Here is a 21,795-nt window from a genome sequence, read left to right as displayed (position 1 = left end):
GGGATGTGCGGCCAGGCGCGGCACTGCCCGGGCACCGACCGTGCACCGTGCTGATGGCCGGTTCCGGGATGTGCGGCCAGGCGCGGCACTGGCACCAGCCGTGCACCGTTTTCTTCACAAAGTCCGAATAATAAGGCCCGCCACGCGCCGGGTCGTTCGGGTGACCGAAGGGCCGGCATGCAACCCGGCATGCCGCGGCAGCGCAGCCTACATGTACAACCACCACACGTACACGTGTGTCGTGCGTGAAACTTTTATTTCAAAGCTCCTAGGGGCCGGGGGGGGGGGGGGGCGGAATCCGCCCCCCTCAACATTTTCCGTGATAGCCTCTACACATTTTTTTTTTCGCGACCCGAGCTTTTATGACTTTTTAGCCTCGAGCTTTGCGCATCTTTTGATACCAAAAACATAAAAATCGGACCACGGGTTGCCGCGAAAACTGAATTTTCGCATATACGTCGTGTACACAGAGCAGAATTGACATTCGTACATATGAATAATTAATTAGCCATAATTCCAAAACCCTTTGACCTATAGTCATGAAATATCTTGGGTATGTTTAGGAAGAGTTGCTCTATGCATGTGCCGAGTTTCAAAATTTTTCGTCACTCGATGGCCGCGATCTTAGGGGGGGGGGCGGAATCCGCCCCCCCCCCCGGCTGAGAGATGGTCAAAATAACCCGGCCCCTTTAGGGTTAAGCTCCACAAGCAATCCCAGGCCCGAGCCGTCCACATGCTATACCTAGAAATTGAGGCAACAGAAACTATAAAGTACGTACGGAGATCTGACAAAAAAACGCGCTCGAGACTGCCTTGCTTTGTTTCAAGAAAATGCAGTCGTTTTTCGCACATTTTCCCATCGGGACCGAGCTGGTTAAGGACCGAGTTGGTCACGGACCGAGTTGGTCATGGACCGAGTCGGTCACGGACCGAGTCGATCACGGACCGAGTCGACTCGGACCGAGTTGGTCACGGACCGAGTTGACCGGTACCCTCTAGGCTAGGCTAGCAGTAGCAAGCGCGCAGACGTCAGAAAATACACTTTGCACCCGGACCGGGATGCAATTTTTTTTTTTGCACAACTTCGCGACCAGGATCTACTTATTTCGTTGTCAACTGGAGCTGTAAAACACAACCATAGAGCTAATTCAACATTTCAATGTCAGACAACTTGACCGTTGAGACAACTCGACTCAGGACGACAGCTCGACCTTTGAGACAACTATACCCATTCCAAGACAACATGATCACCGACCGCGGCCGGGACAACTCGACCGACGACTGTTGTGTTTTTATTCCTCCATGGTTGAGACAAGTCGACTTTGTGGAAAAGCAACACTGTACCTTATGTATGATGATCATGTAGTCACGGTAGTTAAATGAAGACATTTTACAAGTGAACTTTGACGTATATGATATTGACATGGAGTTTTCTCAACGGTCGAGCTGTCCCGAGTTTATAGTTGTCTCAATGGTCGAGTTGTCTGACCCTCTTAGTCTTACTACATGCAGGCCTATAGTTACTGCAATATATATTGGGTCGAGGTTGCAGAGGACAGATGGTTGATAAATATTGGGTGCGTTCGAGTAGCTCACGATAACCCAAATTGACTCGGGTAAAGAAGACAGCAGGTTAGCCACTACAACCAGGCTAATCGAACGCTCAACTGCGGGCCATCACGATCCTCATGTGATGTCCCTAGCCGCAGCCATAGCCACTGACAAAATGCCCGTTTCTGATTGGGTCTTAATTTTAGATTTAACTGCTTTGCAGTCAATTGCAACTTTAACTCAAAAAGTTGGGCTGGAATTTAGCCTCTAACCCTAACAGTTCTGAATCCTCCAATTTGAATACGATTTTGCATACCCCCCAGGGAGTTAGGGCTAAAGTTGCAATGAATTCAATAAATAATTACCTAGTCCAGCTGCCATATTTGTCCATTTCCAGAAATGAACAATGCATGCGATGATGCGTGTGACGTATTTCCACCACTGATTCTACGAGCAGGGTCTGTAGACTGTACCCGGGTGAGCCCCGAGAATGACGTCAGAGCTAATCGAACAGCAACAGAGTAAGCTGAGTCAATCGAGCTACTCGAACGCACCCATAAAATATCGTATTAAGATATATAGGGAAAGATCGGACACTCTTCTTTTTGTACAGCGCCCAATGAAACACTACATGTAGTTGGTGGTGGTGGTGTGATACAATGGCACGTTCGGCAGCCTAGTGCCCTTTGTGCCACAAGCAATAACACTTCTGCATTACAGATCCGTCAGTAGGCTATTCAGCAAAAATAAATATGTTGTTGATTGGTATGCCCTAACCATGGCAATGAATCCATCATGGCCAATTATAGTTTGGCCGCGGTCCCTAGTAGTTGGGAAATCGGTTGTTGGGAAATCCCAACTATAGTTAAAACAAAGGTTGCGAGTCCCAATTAAATCAACTCAGTCTACAACTCGGTCCCAAGTTAACTCGGTCCAAGGTCAACTCTGTCCCAAGTCAACTCAGTCCCTAGTCAACTTGGTCTGGCCTTCTTGTTTCAGGGTTTGCGTCTCTGTTGAGATGTCTTGGGGAACGGTGTGGTCAGGCCTGTCACCAAGGGGGAAGGGGGCCTGGTGCCCCCCCCCCCCCCAAGGCAAAAGCCATACATATGTATTATTGTATGGTAGTGGGCCCCCCTAGTTGGTACTATGGCCGCCCTTGATGCTCAGGGCTGGTGACGGGCCTGGGTGTGGTGCTTATAATGGATCTTGATGGCCTCTCTCATTCGTCATGGTTGCCAATTCTTGACAGGTGCAATGATTTTTGCTGCCTTCCAGTTGTTGAGGTGGTCTGTGGCATGGGCATGGTTGACGATGGCTGACTTATCATATTCTCTTTGCAGTCCGTGCGCCCAGTGCTCCTTCAGTCTGGTAGGGAGGTTTTTGCCAGTCTCCCCTTAACCGCACTCACAGGGGATACGTAGACTCTTGGGCAGTTGCTGGAATCAGGCTTGTCTTTGTGTGTGTGGAGAATGCCTTGAAGCTTGTTGGGGGCAGAGTGAAAAACTTTGATGTGGGCTTCACAAGATGTGCTGGAGCTGATGGGAGGCTAGCCTTTAGTCAAGGCCCGCATGGCTATACCCGGACATGTGGCGCCCCGGATGATGGCACAAAAAAAGACCATCTTGTGGAAAACGCTTATGTTGTTCTTTACATTTATCTACCGCTTTGGTAGAGAAATTGTTATGCATAATGCATTACATGTTGTGAATGCGTGTGCGTCTTGTTTTTAAGAACACGTTCACTGCACGATCGAGGGTATGCGCGAGAGCATGGCATCACCTCAAAAAATGGCTTGTTCGTGATGATTGGTACATATATATCCGCATACATGTATGGTTCATATTACATGTACTTGAAAAAATGAATAAATGATAAGCTCCACGAGATGGTAAAGGCGCTTGTGGCTTCGCCACTCGTACTGGTCTTTTTTCATGCCAGAATCTTGGTTGCCATGCGTCCGGCTAGACACACACGCCTTGACTAAAGGCTAATGGGAGGCAGGGCCTAAGTTGGGAAGACATACTGAGGGTTGTGGGGTTTGACTTTGGGTAAAGGAAACCCTGCACTTGAGATGAAGAGTCTTGATTTGCTGGAGTTCTTGTTGGATGTTGTCTTGGTCTCATATCTCATATGCCCAACATACTATAGGGTGTGGTTTTTATTGATGATTATATGCAGGGGTGATGGAAAGATCGTTGGTGAAGGTAGCGGTCAGTGTGAGTAGGTTAACAGTAGACACGGTGGTGAAGGGAGCCGTTTGTGTTCCTTGAGGGGTTGCCATCAAGGAAGGAGAGCTGGCCGGCTTTCTTGTTCCATGCTGAACTTGATGGTGGGATGTTGTCCGTTGACATAGTGGAGGGACTCAGTGAGGGTGTCCTGTCCGTTGGGTCAGACAAGGAAGGTGTCATCAACGTAGGATAGCCAGAGGCTGGGCCGAATGTCTGCGGTGAGGAGGGATATGAAGACTCAAACTCTTCTATGAAGATGTTTTCTAGGATATAGGGGATCCCGTGCTGTCACTCTGTTCGAAGAACTTGCCTTGAAATTAAAAGTAGCTGAAAGAAATACGTGTAAAGCAGGTCATGGATTTGGACAGGAGACAGGGTGCTGCGGTCATCTAGTCTCTCTTTCACCAGATGGCAGGCTTCATCAGTGGGGTCGTTGGTGAACAAGGAAACAATGTCAAAGCTGACCGTGAAGTCTGTCAGGTGGATGGTGAGGCTTCTGGTGATGTCCACAAACAGGCTAGAGGTGGAGTTGTCACAAGGTGTGAGTCCCACCAGAAGGCAGAGGAACCTGGTCAGGAATTGGGCTGCCTCGTAGGTGGGTGACCCTCTAGACGACACTATGGGGAGGAGCGGGATGCCAGGCTTGTAAATCTTCAGTTGATTGAAGAATCTGGGGCAAGATTAGCAAGACGGACGTAACCTAAAGTAGAGAGGGGCAGAGGGCTCCTGCACGATGGAGGGCAAGGAGTTTGCTGGCACCCTCTTCTCAAAAAAGCTGTTAGTGTTCCCAAATGTGGCGCACTTGAACAAATCTGGGAAAATCCCAAGTCAACATTTAAGATTTTCTTTATAAAGTTGACAAATTCTATTATCTCCACTGCAAGTTTGTCAAAAAATTATTTACTTATTTTTGGGCGCATATAAAAAGTGTTCATTGTGCATCTAAAAATAAAATTGGAAAATCATGTCAAAAGATATGTATTAACTTTGTAACGGGTACATGTAGGTAAACTCAAGATTTATGAACGGGTATATTTAGAGCTTACTGAAATTTCACATACTGTCAAATTGAGAATTTTTTTTGCTCTAGATATTGCACTAGAGGCCAAAAATCAAAGTGTGCCACGTTAGGGGATATTGAACAATACAAGAGAAAAGACCTTAAAATTATCCGCCCTTTGTTGATCTGGGACCGAGTTGACTGGGACCAAGTTGACTTGGGACTGAGTTGGCTTGGGATCGAGTTGACTTGGACCGATTTGGTTTGGGACCGAGTTGACCTGCACCCCGGATGAAATGCAGCAGGAGGGAACGGATGGAGCATGACCTCACCTGCATGTTTATTGGGCATGTTGGGAAGGGGCATAATACGGCGATGTGACAAGTTAAGTGCTATTGTAGGATGGAGTAATGGGCCCACAACCACAGACATGTTTTTTTGACACAAGTGTTCTCTTAAATGAAAAAAGATAAGGGGGAAAAACAAAGCACACAGATTCCAGCTCTAGGGGAAATAATTCATCTCTCAATACTCGACTTTATTTTAATGTATTTTTTGCTATACCATGCACTTAATTGCTAAAAATAGCACCTTTTACTACTTTGATGCTGTTCCCAGGTTACTCTTCAAGGTTTAGTAATAAACATGAACAATTGTTTGCATTAACAAATGACGTATACTAAATGATTTTCTTGACGCAGATATTCTTCATTTGGCATTCAACAACTTGTTGAAATGGTAGTCTTCAGTACCTCTAGCCTGGTGATGTTCGGCATCACAGCAGTCACATTGGCTGTCACCTCAACAGTTGTAGCTGTTGTCGGGTTACTCCTACATAAATGGCAAATGGAGAAGCAGTTGAAGGCCTTCCCTGTCGCTCCAGACAAACATTGGCTCTTGGGTCATTTACACAAGGTACGGACACGACTCAGCATCAGTGCTGGTATCTCACGTAGCAGCACATCAGTGAACAAGCTATTTTTTTTGCATTTTCACCAGTTAACCTACAGGGGCATTTGTGATTGACACCAGACTTTGTGCAGAGAGACTGCAAGACATAATCAGGCCAAATTATAAAATGTTCATGTTGCCAAATGTGAGGCACTAGACCATTACCTGAAACAGTTCTGCTAAAGCAACTGGGAGCTCTGCATGGAGGGGGCACCTCATGCACCATTCACCACAAAGGAGGTACAGAAAGCCATCAACTTGAGCAAGGGTGGCGCACCTGGTCCTGACAAAATCTAGGCATTCTACCTTAAGTCACTACCATGACTGGATCATTGCCCAGTAGGTTGGGACATTGTACTGAAAGAGCTGGAGGACTGGCGTCATTCCACCATGTCCACCGGTCTGGACGGACGCCTTCCTTGGACCTGTACCCAAACCTGGTAAGAACCATACACTCAAAGGATACCGCATCGTTGTAATGCAGAACATCAGCGGCAAGAATCCAGAGGAGATCATTGCACAACAGATAACCAAGTAAATCGATCACTGGCTTCCCAACAGGATGGGCGCCTATCGTCCTGGCTGGGAAACCCGGACCAATTCTGTTTCAGTGGCAGCAGATATCTGGGAGGGCTTCAAAAGCTTTCAAAACACACTGCTGGTTGCATTGGATCTTGAGGACGCATACAACTTGGTCTAACGCCCAATCTGATGGAATGGTGCACCTTGGAATGTTCGCCACTTTTGTACGTTGGGTTATGGCTGCCCTGAGCAAGAGACGCTGCATGATGAAGTACCGCACCTGGCGGTCTGACTGGGTTGAAATCAATACAGGCCTTCCGCAGGGATCCCATTGTTACCAGTCCTCTTCAGCATCTATACCCTACCCCTTTCCAGATTGAACCGTGCAGAGTGCAGACTTCGGACCATTACGAGATGATATCCTGAAATCTCAGAGTATTTTCGACCGCCAGCTTCACTGAGCTTGTCAGCAAGATTTTGAGCCAATGAAATGCAACAAGGGGAGAGCTGCATCTGGTAGAAAAGCTGAAGAATGACATCTGGTTGTGCTCTACAAAAGCCTCGTCCAATCAGTCATTGACTGCCTTTCCAATAGTCCACATCAGTCAGAACCAGATGACTAGGTTAGAGAGACTACAGAACATTGCCCTTCGAATCATCACTGGTTGCAGCAGATCAACCCTATTTCAGCGTTGCGCCATCTGGTGGGTGTCCCAAGCATTGCTGGACATCAGACTCTAGAGCAAGTGACCATTGTGTCCAAGGTTCTTCAGGACAGCAAGCATGCCCTTGATGGCATAGTCAAGAAGGAATTCGTCAATACCACTGTGCAAGCCACTTTGCGCCGTGAACTCAGACCATGGGCCCCAGAGCAGAATCCTGCCAACGTCTAATCGGGAACTCATGGGTCACTGCAGCTGGTGCGGCCACCATGACTTCGTAGGTCAGCACTTCATTACCCAATCACCAGCCTGGGTGTCACAGGAAGAGCATGGTGAGAAACCACAGGTTATTGTCAAGTTCAACAGGAAGTGCAGAGACTGGCCTGAGGGGGCTGCACAAGCCCCATGCTGCAACCTTACGGGAGCTGGGTGGCAATGAAGCTGTGGTTGTAGCCACAGATGGATCCTTTGACCGGACAGCAATCATGCTGGATGGAGATACTTTATAGTTCGTTTCAATGGCTCAACAGTTGCTGAGGGCTCTGGCTGCCATACCATCTACAAAAGCAGCACATGAATGAAGTTTGAAGCCATCCAACAGGCCATGCTACGGCTCACACAATTGGAAAGGACCGATCCAGTAAGCTCCGCCCAGTGCGCACGTGGGCAAATTAACAGGTGCTCCTCTCCAATGCCACGCTGCATTTTCCTTCCGCGCGCATCATACGCGCGTGCACGCATGTCAGACTTTAGTGCACGCACGTCGGACTTTAGTGCACGCACGTCGGACATAAATCACGGCTGTGATTGGTCAGAACACCATGGGGCGGTGCTTACTGGATCGGTCCATTGTGTCCGAAGACTGTCATTATCGCTACTGATTCCATGGCCGTACTGAGCAGAGTCAGTTCTGGCTACCTGCCCTTGAACTGGCTGACCTTTCGAGAACACCACCCACTCACCCATGTATTCTGGACCTTCATGCTGGAGTCATCGTCATTGAGCGAGCTGACTGTCTTGCAGCTTCCGCTGCAGTGCCCTCCCCACTCCCACTCTACCTGATGGATGTCAAGTTGCTGGGCAACACAGCACGATGCTAGCAACCAAGTAGCTTTTGGAAATTCACAGAGAATAATAAGGCCTCCACCTTCTAGAGCTTGACATCCCCTTTGGCCATACTTCCACCAGCTGCCGGAAGGGCCTCTCCCACCGAGTCTATAATCAGCATTTACCCAGTAACTGGTTACCTCAGTCCAGCTTCCATCTGTATCCTGCTGGAAGGATGGACGTTCAGAGAGAAGATATGTATTTAACATCTTCTGCAGAAGTATCAAGTATCAAGTATCTGAAACAGTTATGGCTGGTCCTGTGGGGGACAATCGCGGCTTAGTGATATTCGTATTGGACCTTCCTCCAAAACAACACATCAAGACGTATTGACAAATGTTAGTTGCCTTGTACGTCGGTATAAGTAGGCCCTGGGTACGTACATGAGCATGAAAATTTATCATTTTTACGATACCGTTTTCATGTTAAAGTTTAACAAAGTTGCTCACAAAATCATATGGCTATGCACTCTGCCAGGTAGCTTAGCATATCACGAAAGCGTCAAACGATTTGGTTAATTTTGTCTTATTTTCATCCTTGTTTCTTGGTAAAAGTATGCCTGAAAACAATGGTAAGAAAAAAGGTTACTTTGATATTTAAAACTCCTCTAAAGTTGCTTCTTTGAGGGTGTCATCTTGGGTTGTTGTTTAATGCAATCTCACACTCCATTCTAGTTGGCCCCAGAACATGGATTCGTGAACAAAACATCCTCAAAATGTTGTCAATGTTTCTAAATTGTGGATTAATTTTGAAAAGTTTGCACATTTCTAACCAAAAAGATGAATGGGAATAATAGTTTGGGAGAGCAGTTTTAAAAGACGGGGCCTGGTTGCCGATAATGACCCGAGCCGATACATACAATGTACATGTGCATATATGTGTACTTTACTTGATCATTCTGTTTTCATGGAAGTAAATGTGTTTATTGATTTACAATTTCAACCTTTTCCTTTCAGATGACATCGGATGAGAAAGCATACGCATGGGTCAGAAAGTGTGTGGATGCAGGTGTTTATGTCTCCATCATTTGGGTGGGGCCTTTCTTGCCATTTGTCACAGTGTTTCACCCAGACACTGTCAAGACAATTCTCAAAACTTCAGGTAATGTTACTTTAAGCTATTTCACTGCATAATTTATACTGTTGTACTAATGTTTCACAATGGTATACAAATAATGAATGTTTATGAGTGTAATGGTGAGAATATTTTCATGAGTTGAAAGATTGAATGTTAATTCCATTCAACGAGGCGAAGCCGACTTGAATGGAACATTCCATCTTTCAGCAAATGCAAGAAGATTCATTATTTGTTTTATATAACATCCAAGTAGATCTTTGTCATTGGATTGGAGGATAACACTTTAAGAACAAACAAAAGTCACAAAATTGTATCATATCCACTACTTTTTTCCAGCTTGTTCAAGGCTAATAAAGGTTTAAAAGTCAAATCATTGACAATAATGAAAACTAACATAGTAAGTTCTTAAAATAATAAAAAAAAATTATCAAGGCAACTGTATCGGTATATCTATTACCTAAAGCCCCAGTCACAAATTTACGGTTTGGAGCTACGAATATCCACGGTTTACCAAGAATCAATTGATCGCGATGAACCGTCGAGATTCGTGGAGAAATTGACTTTCTAAGAATGCAGGACGGATAGCCATGACTGTCCTAAGGTTTCTCTACGAATACACCATGGTTTGTCAAAAATATGGAATGATTTTTGAGAAGACTTTTACTAAGAATAATGATGTTAACACAACGGTTGTCTGTGATTGGGCCACGGATGACCAAGGTTCTCCTACGAACAGAGCGTGGATATTCGTGGTACAACCACAGCAGAACCCTAGTACATCCGGGCATATCCCTATTAGGGCACGAATTTCATGCAAATTTCACTGAAACACACGCTCATTTTTAGGACATTCGCAGCAAATTCGTAGAGATTTCTACCACGAGTGAGCTTCGAATGTCCAAGAATATGTACCGACCGTACAAATAGCCACGATAAACACTATGAATCAGTACGGTTGTCCGATGGATGTCCCTCGGTTGCACCACAGATTGATTATCATGATGTTTTGAACAGTTTAAAACTTCTGTAGCCCCTCCACGAATACCCGAGGAAGATGATGGATAACCACGGATGTACTAAGGATGAATACGGTACTCCCACGGTTTATCACGAATTTCAAACCGTGGAGATCCGTAGCTCTAAACCGTAAATGTGTGACTGAGGCTTTACAAAGGTAGTACAAAAAGAATTTTGATTTTACCACATTCCGTTCATGAGATATGACTTAAAGGTCCAAAAATTGAGTAATTCATATAAAATCACATGATGAGGTCATCATAGCATTACCTCTATTTTTTTACCTATAAGACATACCGGACTAGGTACATACCAATTTTCAACCCAATCCGACCTGTCGTTCTGGAGATTTAGACCTTCAAAATATACATGTTTATTGTGATAAGTCACGTGACACGTGATGATGTCATGATGACATCAATGATTGGCATACATGCATGTGCTAGTCTAATTGTGTGCCAAGTATAAAGGCAATCGGATTGATTTTTGTGCCCAAAGTGCCATGCACGATAAAAAGTGTAAAAATGCTATGGGAAATGGCTAAAAAAAGGAAAAAAGGGAAAGGAAATCTTAATAAATACAAAGGCTGTTTCGGAAAAAAGAAATCCCCCCCCCCAAAAAAAACCCTTTAACGAAAACAAAGGCTGTTTATTTTGCCGAAACAGCTAAAAAAATAAATCTTAAGAAAGGTGACGTCAAGTGGGAAAGGTCTAGCCCCCTAAAATATTGGATTGGATCAAGAACCGCGCTGGAACAGTTATCAGAGAAGTTGTGCACAATATACACGTACAATTGTAGCAGAAACTGCTATAGTAAGCATCTTAAGCACCATTTCATGGCGTCGATGTGCATAGATGTACATGGGCATTTTGTTTGTTACATTACAAATGTATGTCACAAGTTAGAGCAAATGTTCGTCTTGAGGTAAGTGTGCCTTTTGCTGTGCTTACTATTAACAGTCTCAATGAAATATGGGAAGGCTCTGTTATCAGAAGGAAATGCAATCAGATTATTGGCAGATTTTGTCCTGCAACTTCTTTAGTCCTGCAAACTGACTCCTCAAGAATGCTCCTTTGGAATTGATTTATCTCAATGAACACAACAGGTGTTGGCCTAATCCTCACTGTGTGGTATTTGTATATATCTAGAGCCCAAGTCAGAGAACACGTATCGTTTTGTGAGGCCGTGGATCGGTGATGGGCTGCTGCTGTCTAGTGGGAAGAAGTGGGCACGGAACAGACGATTGCTGACTCCTGGCTTTCATTTTGACATCCTCAAGCCATATGTTGGCATCTTTCAAGAGTCTGCAAGTATCCTTGTTGTAAGTACATCATTTATAACTATACCCTATATTTCATGGAAAATCTGTGCTGAAGCTGTAAAAAAAAAATCAAAATTCTTTTAGCTTTATGGACTCTATGCATGAACAGAAGATGAGGCTTGATGACCTCTCGTGTTTGATGTCCCACTCTGTGTGCGGGACACATTGCATGAGCAAACTGGCGTGGAGTATGCAAGTCTAATGGGAGACTTTTGAGACACTTGGTGGCAGACTTGCATTACTCGTGACTCAGACTCGAGTCCGACTTGAGTTCCATTTTTCCAGGCCTCGAGCTCAAACTCGAGTCACGATAACAAATGACTCGGACTCAGACTTGACCCTGCGGATCGATTCAGACTTGGACTCGAACTTTTGTGACTCAGGCCACTACAAACATTACCACAAATCACTTATTTATTTCAACAATATAATTACTAATCATTTTAAAGATGATCCTCTCCTGAGCAAGCCATACTGTTTATGCAGTGCAGAAGAAATGCAGCTAAGTACATGTACTGTGAATGCACAGCACGTGCATCTGGCTTGTTTCCGACATATTGATTGGGATATCAAATGTATTGAAGCATGTTCTCAAGCGTCCACACTTGATATTGCGTAAATGCAGGCTTGATAGTGTGGTGAAGTTTCTAGGCATACTAGTTACCACGCCAATTCCAACTAACATTAGCCCAATTTCCAGACAATGCCTTGAGTGAGTGTTACCATACCCAGTAACACGTAGGCCTAATTGCTGAAGTAAGGATACGCGATGTTACGCAAATGTACGTCATACACCTGGGTCTGTGCATGTTCATGCGCCTTCGATGAGCGTTTGATTATCCTGAATGACTCGTGACCCATATCATTGTGCACATGCGCAATTGAAATACTGAACTGTCTTAAAACTACTACTAGTTGACGCTACTGGCGTCATACTCGACTCCAGACGTTGTGACTAATTGTTTTATCTAATGCTTGCAATTCGTCTCAGCCATCCAGCCCGATCCTGGGCAGCACGAACAGCATGATCGTATTTGAGGCCGATAGGCTAACCACCCATATGTTAGGCTCTCAACCAATAGGAATAGATAAACTGTCTCAGGTATTTAGGAATATGAAATCCATACACCTGTAGATAGTTAGTAAAATACAACCCTTTTTTTCTGTCCCTGGTTTATGCACAGAAAAAGTGGCAAGGTGCTTGTGAAAGAGAAGGGAAGCAATCTATGGAAATGTTCAGTCATGTCAGCCTCCTGATGCTGGATAGTCTGCTCAAATGCATCTTCAGTGTCCAGAGCAACTGCCAAATGTAAGACCATTATTTGATGACCTGTTACACACATTTCACTTACACATTAATTACAAATATATGTATAAAATGTGACTGTATGCTTTTCGTCCAAAGGTCTGTGAACTTACAAGAACCAAAATCACCGTGCTCTTTGTGCTTCAGCATGTAAATCGTGTATGCTACTTCTTTGGTTCTTTATTGAGATATGTATTTATATAATTATTTATTACATTTCTTTACCCAGCAAATGCCCAAAAAGTTTAAAACTGGTTTCCATTGGTTACAGATTACTACATTCACATACACATATATGCCCTCGTTAGGTTCCTGATTCTAGTGAGTTGGGACTTATTCCACTCCCATGGAATACCAACAGGAATGAAGTCATCAATTATATACATGTGTTGCTTGAAAACCAAAAATTGTAAAAAAAGGCACATGTTTGAGCTATTGTCAGGCCATCAATTACAAACATATCTGATGGGACAGTTTGCTTGTTTAAACAGGAAAGAGTATTTATTGAAAAGTTTCTAAATGTCTTTACTCTCCCATTCCTATTTATACCAGAAGGTAAACATAAGAATACGTTACCTCTTTGTTAGGTCATTACCTGCTTGTTTCACCAAGGGACCATGATGCAACATTTGTGTGGTTTCCATGATGTTCATAATATACATGTCTTCCTCTTCTCCAAAATTCTTATTGGACGCTGTTCATTTCCTATGTGAGAATTTTCATTCACACACATTTATCCCTATTTCAGTGTTGAGGATCACCCGTACATCAAAGGCATCTATGAAATTGCCATGTTGGTTGGAGCGCGTTTCCGCTTTCTTCCTTTCCACTCCGATATCATATACAACTTGAGTCCTAGTGGCCGGCACTACCATCGAGCCATTGAGACTGTTCATAATTATGCACGTGATATCATCAAGCAGCGTAAGCAAGCTCTAGCTGAGGAAGAAGCCAGTGGTAAAACAAGACAGAGGAAGTATGTGGACTTCTTAGATATCCTTCTGTGTGCTAAGGTAAGATTCTGGATGAGTAGGGAAGCAGAATTTCCTCAAAATTTATTCTGAGATGCAGATAGTTTTTACATGTCCATTTTTTGGCAGGGAGCCATTTTAGTCCACCTCTTGTTACAGATATTTTCACATTGCTACTTCTGTTGTGATGAGCACATTTTCTAGCATCATAGAATGTACTAAAATGGTTAGCAAGACAGGCACACTCCTCTTAAGAGCAATCTAAGAAAGTGACCTTTTGGGCCACTGGCGTTGTCCTTTTCAAAAGATTAAGATGCTTATCAGCACTAATCGGTTAGATGGTGTTTACACTGGATCCTGCAAGGGGATCTAATCTGGCTAGGCTGGAGGATCTAAGGGGGATTGATGGCAAGTGTAACAGTGAGCGGTATTGGGTTCTGATCTGGGTGTGATCCAGCTCATTTTTATTTCAATTTTGAACAGTATCTTTTGGTAGAAAATGCAGTTTTCTTACATATTTTCAATGGAAGCCTAGCCTACCCTGAACGAGCGACCGCTACAGTATAGCTTAAATTTGTCCTTTACCTGTTGTACTGCACTTGCCAATTGCCATGACACACAGCGCCGCGCATACTAGCCTCAACGATCCCCCTGCTTGCCTGCACATACGTCCCACACACATATCCGTATAAACAGTACATACAGTAACCATTCCCCAGTCCAGGCGAAAGACAGCCTTGATGCAACCGTAGCGAATTCCTTATATGTTTCTTTACATTTTCGGCCCAATTCGGCCCAGAAATTCTTATGCGCATATTTAACACGATATCTCATCAAAGCCCGTAAACTTTGACCTGAATACGCGTTGCAAGCAATGTAGGTGTATATGTACGTACATCATGTATTGTACTGAACAAAATGAAGGTTTCCCGGGCTCTCGTTCAGCCAGAAGTGAATGGAAGTCTAAATACTGCAGCCGATAAGTTACAGATTGAAGATTTTCGTCCTGAGCAACGGACTGCCCTTCAGTACTTTCTTCAAGGACTCCATGGTTTTGTAAATTTGCTAACTAACTTGTCTCAAATCACTGCGAGAATACTACTCAACGTGACTAGAGTCACTGCTTTAAAATGACGTATCTCCACTCAAGTTTCAAATTCAATGACTTGTCATAACACTGAATAAGGGTGTGACATGAGGGCCATCCGGTGTTTTTTTAATTAAATGATACAATTACACCCCTTTTAATTTCAATGGGAACTAGGTATTGCCCTGAAATTTTCCCATCTTATATAGGACACAGATGGCAAGGGATTGACGGACCAAGAGATTTGCGATGAAGTGGACACATTCATGTTTGAGGGGCATGACACAACAGCATCGGGCATATCCTGGTTCCTATACAACATGGCAAGGTTTCCTGAATTTCAGCAGAAGTGTAGGCAGGAGATAGATAACCTTCTGGCAGATAGGACAGAGGATACGCTGGAATGGTCGGTTTTCACTGACAATGCTGTTTCAATTTGCTTTATTACCAGACTATTGCTTGTTTATTGTCTGTATCCTGATGGAGCATTATGACACCAAGGTCCCAGTTCAAATCAATAGACAAATAGACAAATCCTAAATGAGCACTGAAACCAAGTCTCTCAGTGCTAATCATTGTATGCATTGAGCAGATTTCTTTTAATCCTGTCGACAAAAGATGGCACGTGGGTGTTGCCTTCAGTGCCAATTTGAAATTCCATTGCATGCATTAATTTTATTATATGTAGCAACTTTTGAAGTTTGTAGTCAATTTACTTTAGATGTCATCCTGTGAATAATTGCTCCTCTATTATACCACTCAAAGAGAAATGTATTCAGAAACTTCACAAATGATAACAATCCAGTTCAATTGTGTATATCCTTTAAAAAAGTAAAAAGTGTTGAGTTTTTGTTGCCCATTTGCAAAAGACAAAATTAGTACCGTTTTTTCAATATCTATAAAAGGGATGTGAGTTTTTCCTGTAATATATTGTTGGTTAATTACTCATGTTTTGACAAATGCACTTGTTATTTGGTTATCATTTGCAGGGAGGATCTCAACAATCTACCCTACATGACCCAGTGTTTGAAGGAGAATCTGCGCTTTCATGCTCCTGTCGTCAATATCATGCGAACTTTGACCCAACCTCTGGCCTTCCCTGATGGTAGAAGTGTACCCAAAGGTGTGTAGCTGGTGTTACTTTGTAGTTTCTGTGAACTTACAGAACATGTGCATGCATGTAACATCGAAAGTTACAAAGTCTGACTTGGTCGATCTGTCACTGGAACCCCCCCCCCCAGCATATTTGTTTATCAATGCATATTCAACATCATTACTATTCATAATATGTTGCAACAGGGCAATTCCATCATTACATAGACATTACATTCACGGACTACTGAGCAATTTGAAACAACAAAATACAATACTTGCAGTGTAAGTAAATTGCATATGTGGTACATGGCATGACATGGTTAATGTACAGTGTATGTTAGCTGAATTAATTCATGAGATATAAGCACTGTAAATGACCGTACGTATTCTGACATAGATTTTGATCGATTTTCAATACACATTGATAGGAGTTTGGGAAGTTTCTTGCGAGAATTTAATGAAATTACTATGTTGTGGTAGGTATAGCTTCACTCCATAAAAACACCAATGGTATTTCACAAAAAGCTACTTTGATGTCGAAACATTTATTTTTGTTATGAAGGTTACACTATAGTGTTACGGACGTTACATGTCTGAAAGCAACTTCATAGAAATGATTTTAAAAAACCTGAATTATGGTTATCTAAGTTCTGTCTGTTATTTCTATAGACATTGAACCTTTACCTCTGCCTTTAAACAAAAACACAATGACCCTTGCATTTTGCATGTAAAAACCAGGTGCCAAAATGACTACCTCAGTTGTGATGGAAGAGTGGAACACATAAAAGTTGTACTTATTTGAAACAAACATTTTTTTAGGGGTAACAATTTTAATAAAACTTGTGTCCAATTGAAATTGTGATTTAAGATAAATAATATACTAACCAAAGGGGGTTTAAGATATTATTAACGTAAGCTGATTCCATTATTTGCGCCATGCGTTGCGTATACGCACAGCAGTTTGAAAACATTCAAAAGTAGGTGTACCGTATAATAGTAGATTAGCTCATAGACTGTGTATGGATGTCTAGCAGAATGACCAAGTCTGAGTTGCTGAACTCACATGCAAATATTAAACATGTGCATGAACATTTATAACATGATGGCCTGGAACTGACACGCAAGGGTGGGCATTATATACTCAGCTCATCTTGACAGTACAGTGCAAGTGTATGTAGGCATTTACTGCACGACCAAGGGAAACCCAGATTTTGGCCAAGTCTATCATGTATGACAAGTTAGTGTTCATAGATATCCTTTAGTGACACAATTTTTTTCAGTGTTCCATTCTGCTTTCTTAAATATCTTTTGTAATAAGGCAATTCTGTGACTTTTTATCCTAATATTTAAATTTCATATAACACCACGCATCAAATGGTAACTTTTCAGAAAGCTGTATATTTGTATGATTGGATTTGAAAGCTTTTTCAATTTTTCACGTTAAGTAATAATTTTAAGGTTGGAGCAGGGAGATGCTGGCAAGCTGTGGCTTTTGGGATATTTCAGTTCTAGCCAAAGGGCAAAAAGACTAACTTTCTTAATGTTGAATCTTACAATTAATGTGGCCTGACGTTGCGAACTTAGCAAGTTCTTCTTCAGAACCTCTGAAGAAAAACTTGCTAAGTTCGCAACGTCAGGCCACATTAATTTTAAGATTTATATATTTCAGGCCATCCAGTCAGTAAGCAGTTTGCAGCAGTTTTACTTTTTTTCATGTTTTTTTTTCTTAATGTTGGTTTAATAACAGGCACATCTGTTGCTATTACCATCAATGGCTTGCATCACAATAAAGAGGTATGGGATGACCCCGAGACTTTTGATCCTGATCGGTTTTCCCCTGAGAGGGCCAAGTCTATTCCTCCATATGCATTCGTGCCATTCTCAGCGGGTCCAAGGTAAGAATTCAGCTGGTACATGTAAAATAAGCATTCAATTCACTATTTACAATTTTGACATAGACTGACTTTTAAAAAAAATCAAATTTTTATTGCAAAGGGTTTTTCCAAATATGTGGGCATTTTTAGCACACCACTTTGTCTGAATATTTTTACCAATAACCAAAAGCCTAAATACTTGGACCCATTCTGCCCAACTTCTCAGACATAATTGCTATGTATCAGTATAGTTGTAGGGCTCAGAGAGGGGGAACTCGACTACACCACTGTGCATTGCACCCATGCTTCTTCATTTGATCAGTTTGGATGCAGTCAGTGTTTGCATACAGCATGCATGTTACAGTGCAGTCTGACTCTATAGTTGTCCCAGACATGGACTCTATACCTAGTTCAGTGTCGATGAGGGGAGTACTTGTGTCATGTGTTTGAACTTGTGATAGTAGAAGTGACCATGTCAATCCCGCATTAGATTTGCTTATGGACATTTCATAAAGTCTGGTTTGAATAATCGATTTGCCATCTGCTTCCTACCCTCAGGAATTGTATCGGCCAGCACTTTGCAATGAGTGAAATGAAGGTGATTGCAAGCATGATCCTTCGTAACTTCTACTTGTCTGTCAATGAGTCCGTACCAATCCAGCGCAGGAATGCCCTTGTACTCAGGTCACAACATGGCATCAACTTGTATGTCACACCACGAAAAACAGTCAAGCATTAGCCCAAGTCTCAATGAGAGTGGTGGTCCATTAGGACAGACTTACTGCAGGATAAGATTGACCTTCTAGCATCCAATAAGATTAGGACATCTAGTAGCATGTTTGTACATCAATTTGCACAGGGACTGTTCTTCACATATGCATTTACAATTACAATGCTCAAGGAACGCTACATCTTCTAGCAGCCCCGTAGCCAAGGGAACAAAATGCCCCCCCCCCCCACCCCCTCCATCAGGCTGCCTATGGGCCTGTCCAGTGTGCATTTAGTGTAAGGTTATGTGCAGTATGCAGTCGTATATGTATAGCCCAATTCTCTTAAATGTTGACTTGTTTAAACCATACACATAATTGATGTGTTAAGATGTCCACAGGTCACAGGCGTGCAGCTTTTCATCAAATAAGCTGATTTCACCTCTACTTTCACTTCACACTTATGCCATTAAAAATTGAAAAATAATGTGTACAGTCTTTTAATTTCCTCTTATAACTTCCGTTTTTGTTACTTCCCAGTTGCAATTGTACAATGGACATTTATAAGTTCCGTACATTGGTCTCGGCACATGATGTACTGCACGGACAATAAAATTACTCCATATTTCTTCAAACATAGACCCAGATCAATATTCTCACTCCAAACTATTTCAGACATCTGAATTCTCATGTGCACGAATTGAACAAGTCTGAAATAACAATCTGAACGTATAGTTATATGGAGTCCTTGCACTCATTGCATGTGGTTGGACGGCATCAAATGCTTCAAGAGACATTTATTCTGCGGATACATAATGACTTCCAAAAGACAAACCAGTAGGAGTATTCATCCTCATTTCCTTAGCCGTCAATTTATAGTGCTTAATTAACATTTAACTATCTAGTATTCAAGTACATGTATCTTCTTTGCAAAGACTCCATTCATGTTGAGAATTTTTTATATTCTTATAGAAATCTTTTGGAAATACTATCATTGAAATTTCTTGTATATTTTTCTGACATACATTGTGTTACTGCATCAAATGCATTTTATTGCTATTTTTTGTTCTGTATGTGCATTATACATAATTGCTTTTCTCTTTCTCTCTTTTTTACATTGTCTTTATGTAACTTAATAATTATAATAATTATGGCTGGAAAATACTCCTTAAAATACTTGTCTTTAGTTTATGCACGGAGGTAACTTTTCTACACAATATGTAATACTCATTTAAGAATGGCCTTTGTATTTTGACTTTGCACATTTGAAAATGTTTGAATCATTCGTAGAGTACATTTGATCCTCACAAGTTGTTATTGAATTAAAAACAGATTGGAGCAAATTGCATGGCCATGACAGTCGGGGCATTGCGTGGTATCCATCATATCAGTAATATTTCAAACGTATCAAAGTTCCCGTTTTCATTTTTTTGGGAGCTACTGTTTGGAGAATGGGAGTCATTCTAAAATGTGTAGAAAAACGAATGTTTTTAATCACTGGTGAATCATCTTGCAAGGTAGAATGTAGTCTTGGTGCCTGATGTTTTTAGCGTGGTAGTTCACGACAGACAGTATCTTTGTACCACGTACCGTGCAGTTCCCATTCACGAACCTGACCTCATCGACGAACTGCACGTATAGACTGTTGGGGCTGGCGTGTGTGATAAGGGCGCTCTCTCAATTGCTGCAGTCACACTGCACTGCTAAGGACAGCTGGAACCAAGACAAGTAGAGCGGTGATACTTAGGCAAGGATAGCTGTAAATGTTTGAGGTCAGGGGTCAGGTCCTTGTTATCACAGACTCGTGCATGTGTACAAAGTGTATGACATGATAAGTACTATAATTTATTTTACAGATTGTATTTATGAATACAAATACACTGTATGTTATTCTAAATCAATGAAAAGTGCTAGGATGCTCTTGAAAATGTCATTAAATTTGTGTGTGCTTGTGAGTGACACTACTGTGGTTGTTTACTATTGTTTAATCACTTGGGATGTTGAAGTTGTAAAACGGGACAGACGCCAGTGAATGTTTTGCAAGGAAACTTTTGCCTGCAGACAATTATGTTTTCAGCACCCAAGTAAAGCCCATTAACATAATGTGCATGCCTCGGTTGGTAATGGAATGATTCTAAGACTTAATGTTCCTTAAACAAAATCCTCCATGGCCACGAATTGGGGGGTGGGGTGGGGTGAGAAATTTATTTCATCGATCAAAATAGGACTTGCACTCAATTTAAGAAAGAAAATTCAGTCACGTGAGATGGTCCATGCATGCACATTAATGTAACTGACTTTACCAGCCTGCAGCAGAAGACTATTGCTGCCTGCTGGAGGTGATGACCAATAATGAGCTACCACGCTGCAAAGGCTATCATGTCAAAATATAAACTAGAGGTGTATAGCAGTTAAAAAAATAGCGACTAGATTTTGCCATCTAGGATTGGACCGGAAAGTGAATTTCTGGGATCTGGGATCCAGGCCCATGGACTAGTACTGTTGCTTTCATTTTTTTTTTTTTTTTAAGGCGCCAGACAAAAAATTTGCATGGAAGAACATAATTATATGCCTGCATTTCAAACTCTGTCATTGTGTTCATCAGCAATCAACAACTTCAGTTTGTTACAACACACTGAAGGGAAAATACCAAACACCGTTTTTCTTACTGGCATTCCTCACTTATTTTGTTCTTATTTGTAGGTGACGATACTATCCACTGTACAAGTTTTACAATATGAGAAACATAAACAGCTAAAACACAAACAAGGACTTGTAACATCAATACAATTTATAATTTTGAAAATGAATAAGTTAACATTTGAAGTGTTACAAAAAACTTAAACTTTTTTGAGATGTCGTGAAAATATAGTTACTAGCAGAATCAAAATATTCTACATCTCTGGGCTTAATTTCATGGTGCTGATACCTAATAATTTTCAACTGATAAGCTGAATTTATGTACTAATGGAACCACTCTCAACTTCACAGAAACTACAATCAGTAAGCACAGCAACAGAGCAGCCTACTTGGCAGCTGAAACATAAAGCGAAATCTCCATCAAGTCCTCAGCGTTCATCTGCCTCGGCTGTAAATATGCACTTTTACCGGTAATAAAAGAACTAATGCCATTACCTTGTTTGCAGACATTACAAATTGCCTCAGCTACTGAGCTGAAATTCACAGTAGAAACAGAATACACCAGAATTATTCTCATGTAACTCGTGATTGTGAAAGGGCCTGGCCATTGAAAACTCTTGAAGATAATTCCCTACCAAGACCTTGTGTCTAAGTCTTGCTATCAGTATGACATTAGTAT

At 42.1% G+C, this 21,795-nt stretch overlaps 1 protein-coding gene across 10 annotated transcripts; it reads left to right on the top strand.

Moving 5' to 3' along the window:
- Window positions 1-944: 944 nt before the first annotated feature.
- Window positions 945-20,444, top strand: LOC119742560 (cytochrome P450 4F4-like). 10 transcript variants are annotated; one of them, XM_038218630.1, is made up of 11 exons: window positions 945-1,124; window positions 1,949-2,072; window positions 5,481-5,694; window positions 8,978-9,122; window positions 11,264-11,436; window positions 12,621-12,745; window positions 13,491-13,755; window positions 15,010-15,206; window positions 15,790-15,923; window positions 17,643-17,790; window positions 18,328-20,444. In XM_038218630.1, the coding sequence occupies exons 2-11, from the start codon at window positions 1,951-1,953 to the stop codon at window positions 18,506-18,508; spliced, it is 1,704 nt and encodes a 567-aa protein (XP_038074558.1). In that variant the 5' UTR covers window positions 945-1,124; window positions 1,949-1,950; the 3' UTR covers window positions 18,509-20,444. The 10 variants fall into 10 exon arrangements, with proteins under 10 accessions (XP_038074558.1, XP_038074555.1, XP_038074560.1 ...); XM_038218627.1 differs by having other exon boundaries at window positions 945-1,161; XM_038218632.1 differs by lacking the exon at window positions 1,949-2,072 and having other exon boundaries at window positions 949-1,124.
- The last annotated feature ends 1,351 nt before the right edge of the window (window positions 20,445-21,795 follow it).

This window comes from Patiria miniata, unplaced genomic scaffold (genome assembly GCF_015706575.1).
Source record: "Patiria miniata isolate m_02_andy unplaced genomic scaffold, ASM1570657v1 HiC_scaffold_6, whole genome shotgun sequence".
Classification (NCBI taxonomy): Eukaryota; Metazoa; Echinodermata; class Asteroidea; order Valvatida; family Asterinidae; genus Patiria; species Patiria miniata.
Note: the sequence above shows the minus strand (reverse complement) of the source record. Positions and strands in the feature narration are given on the sequence as shown.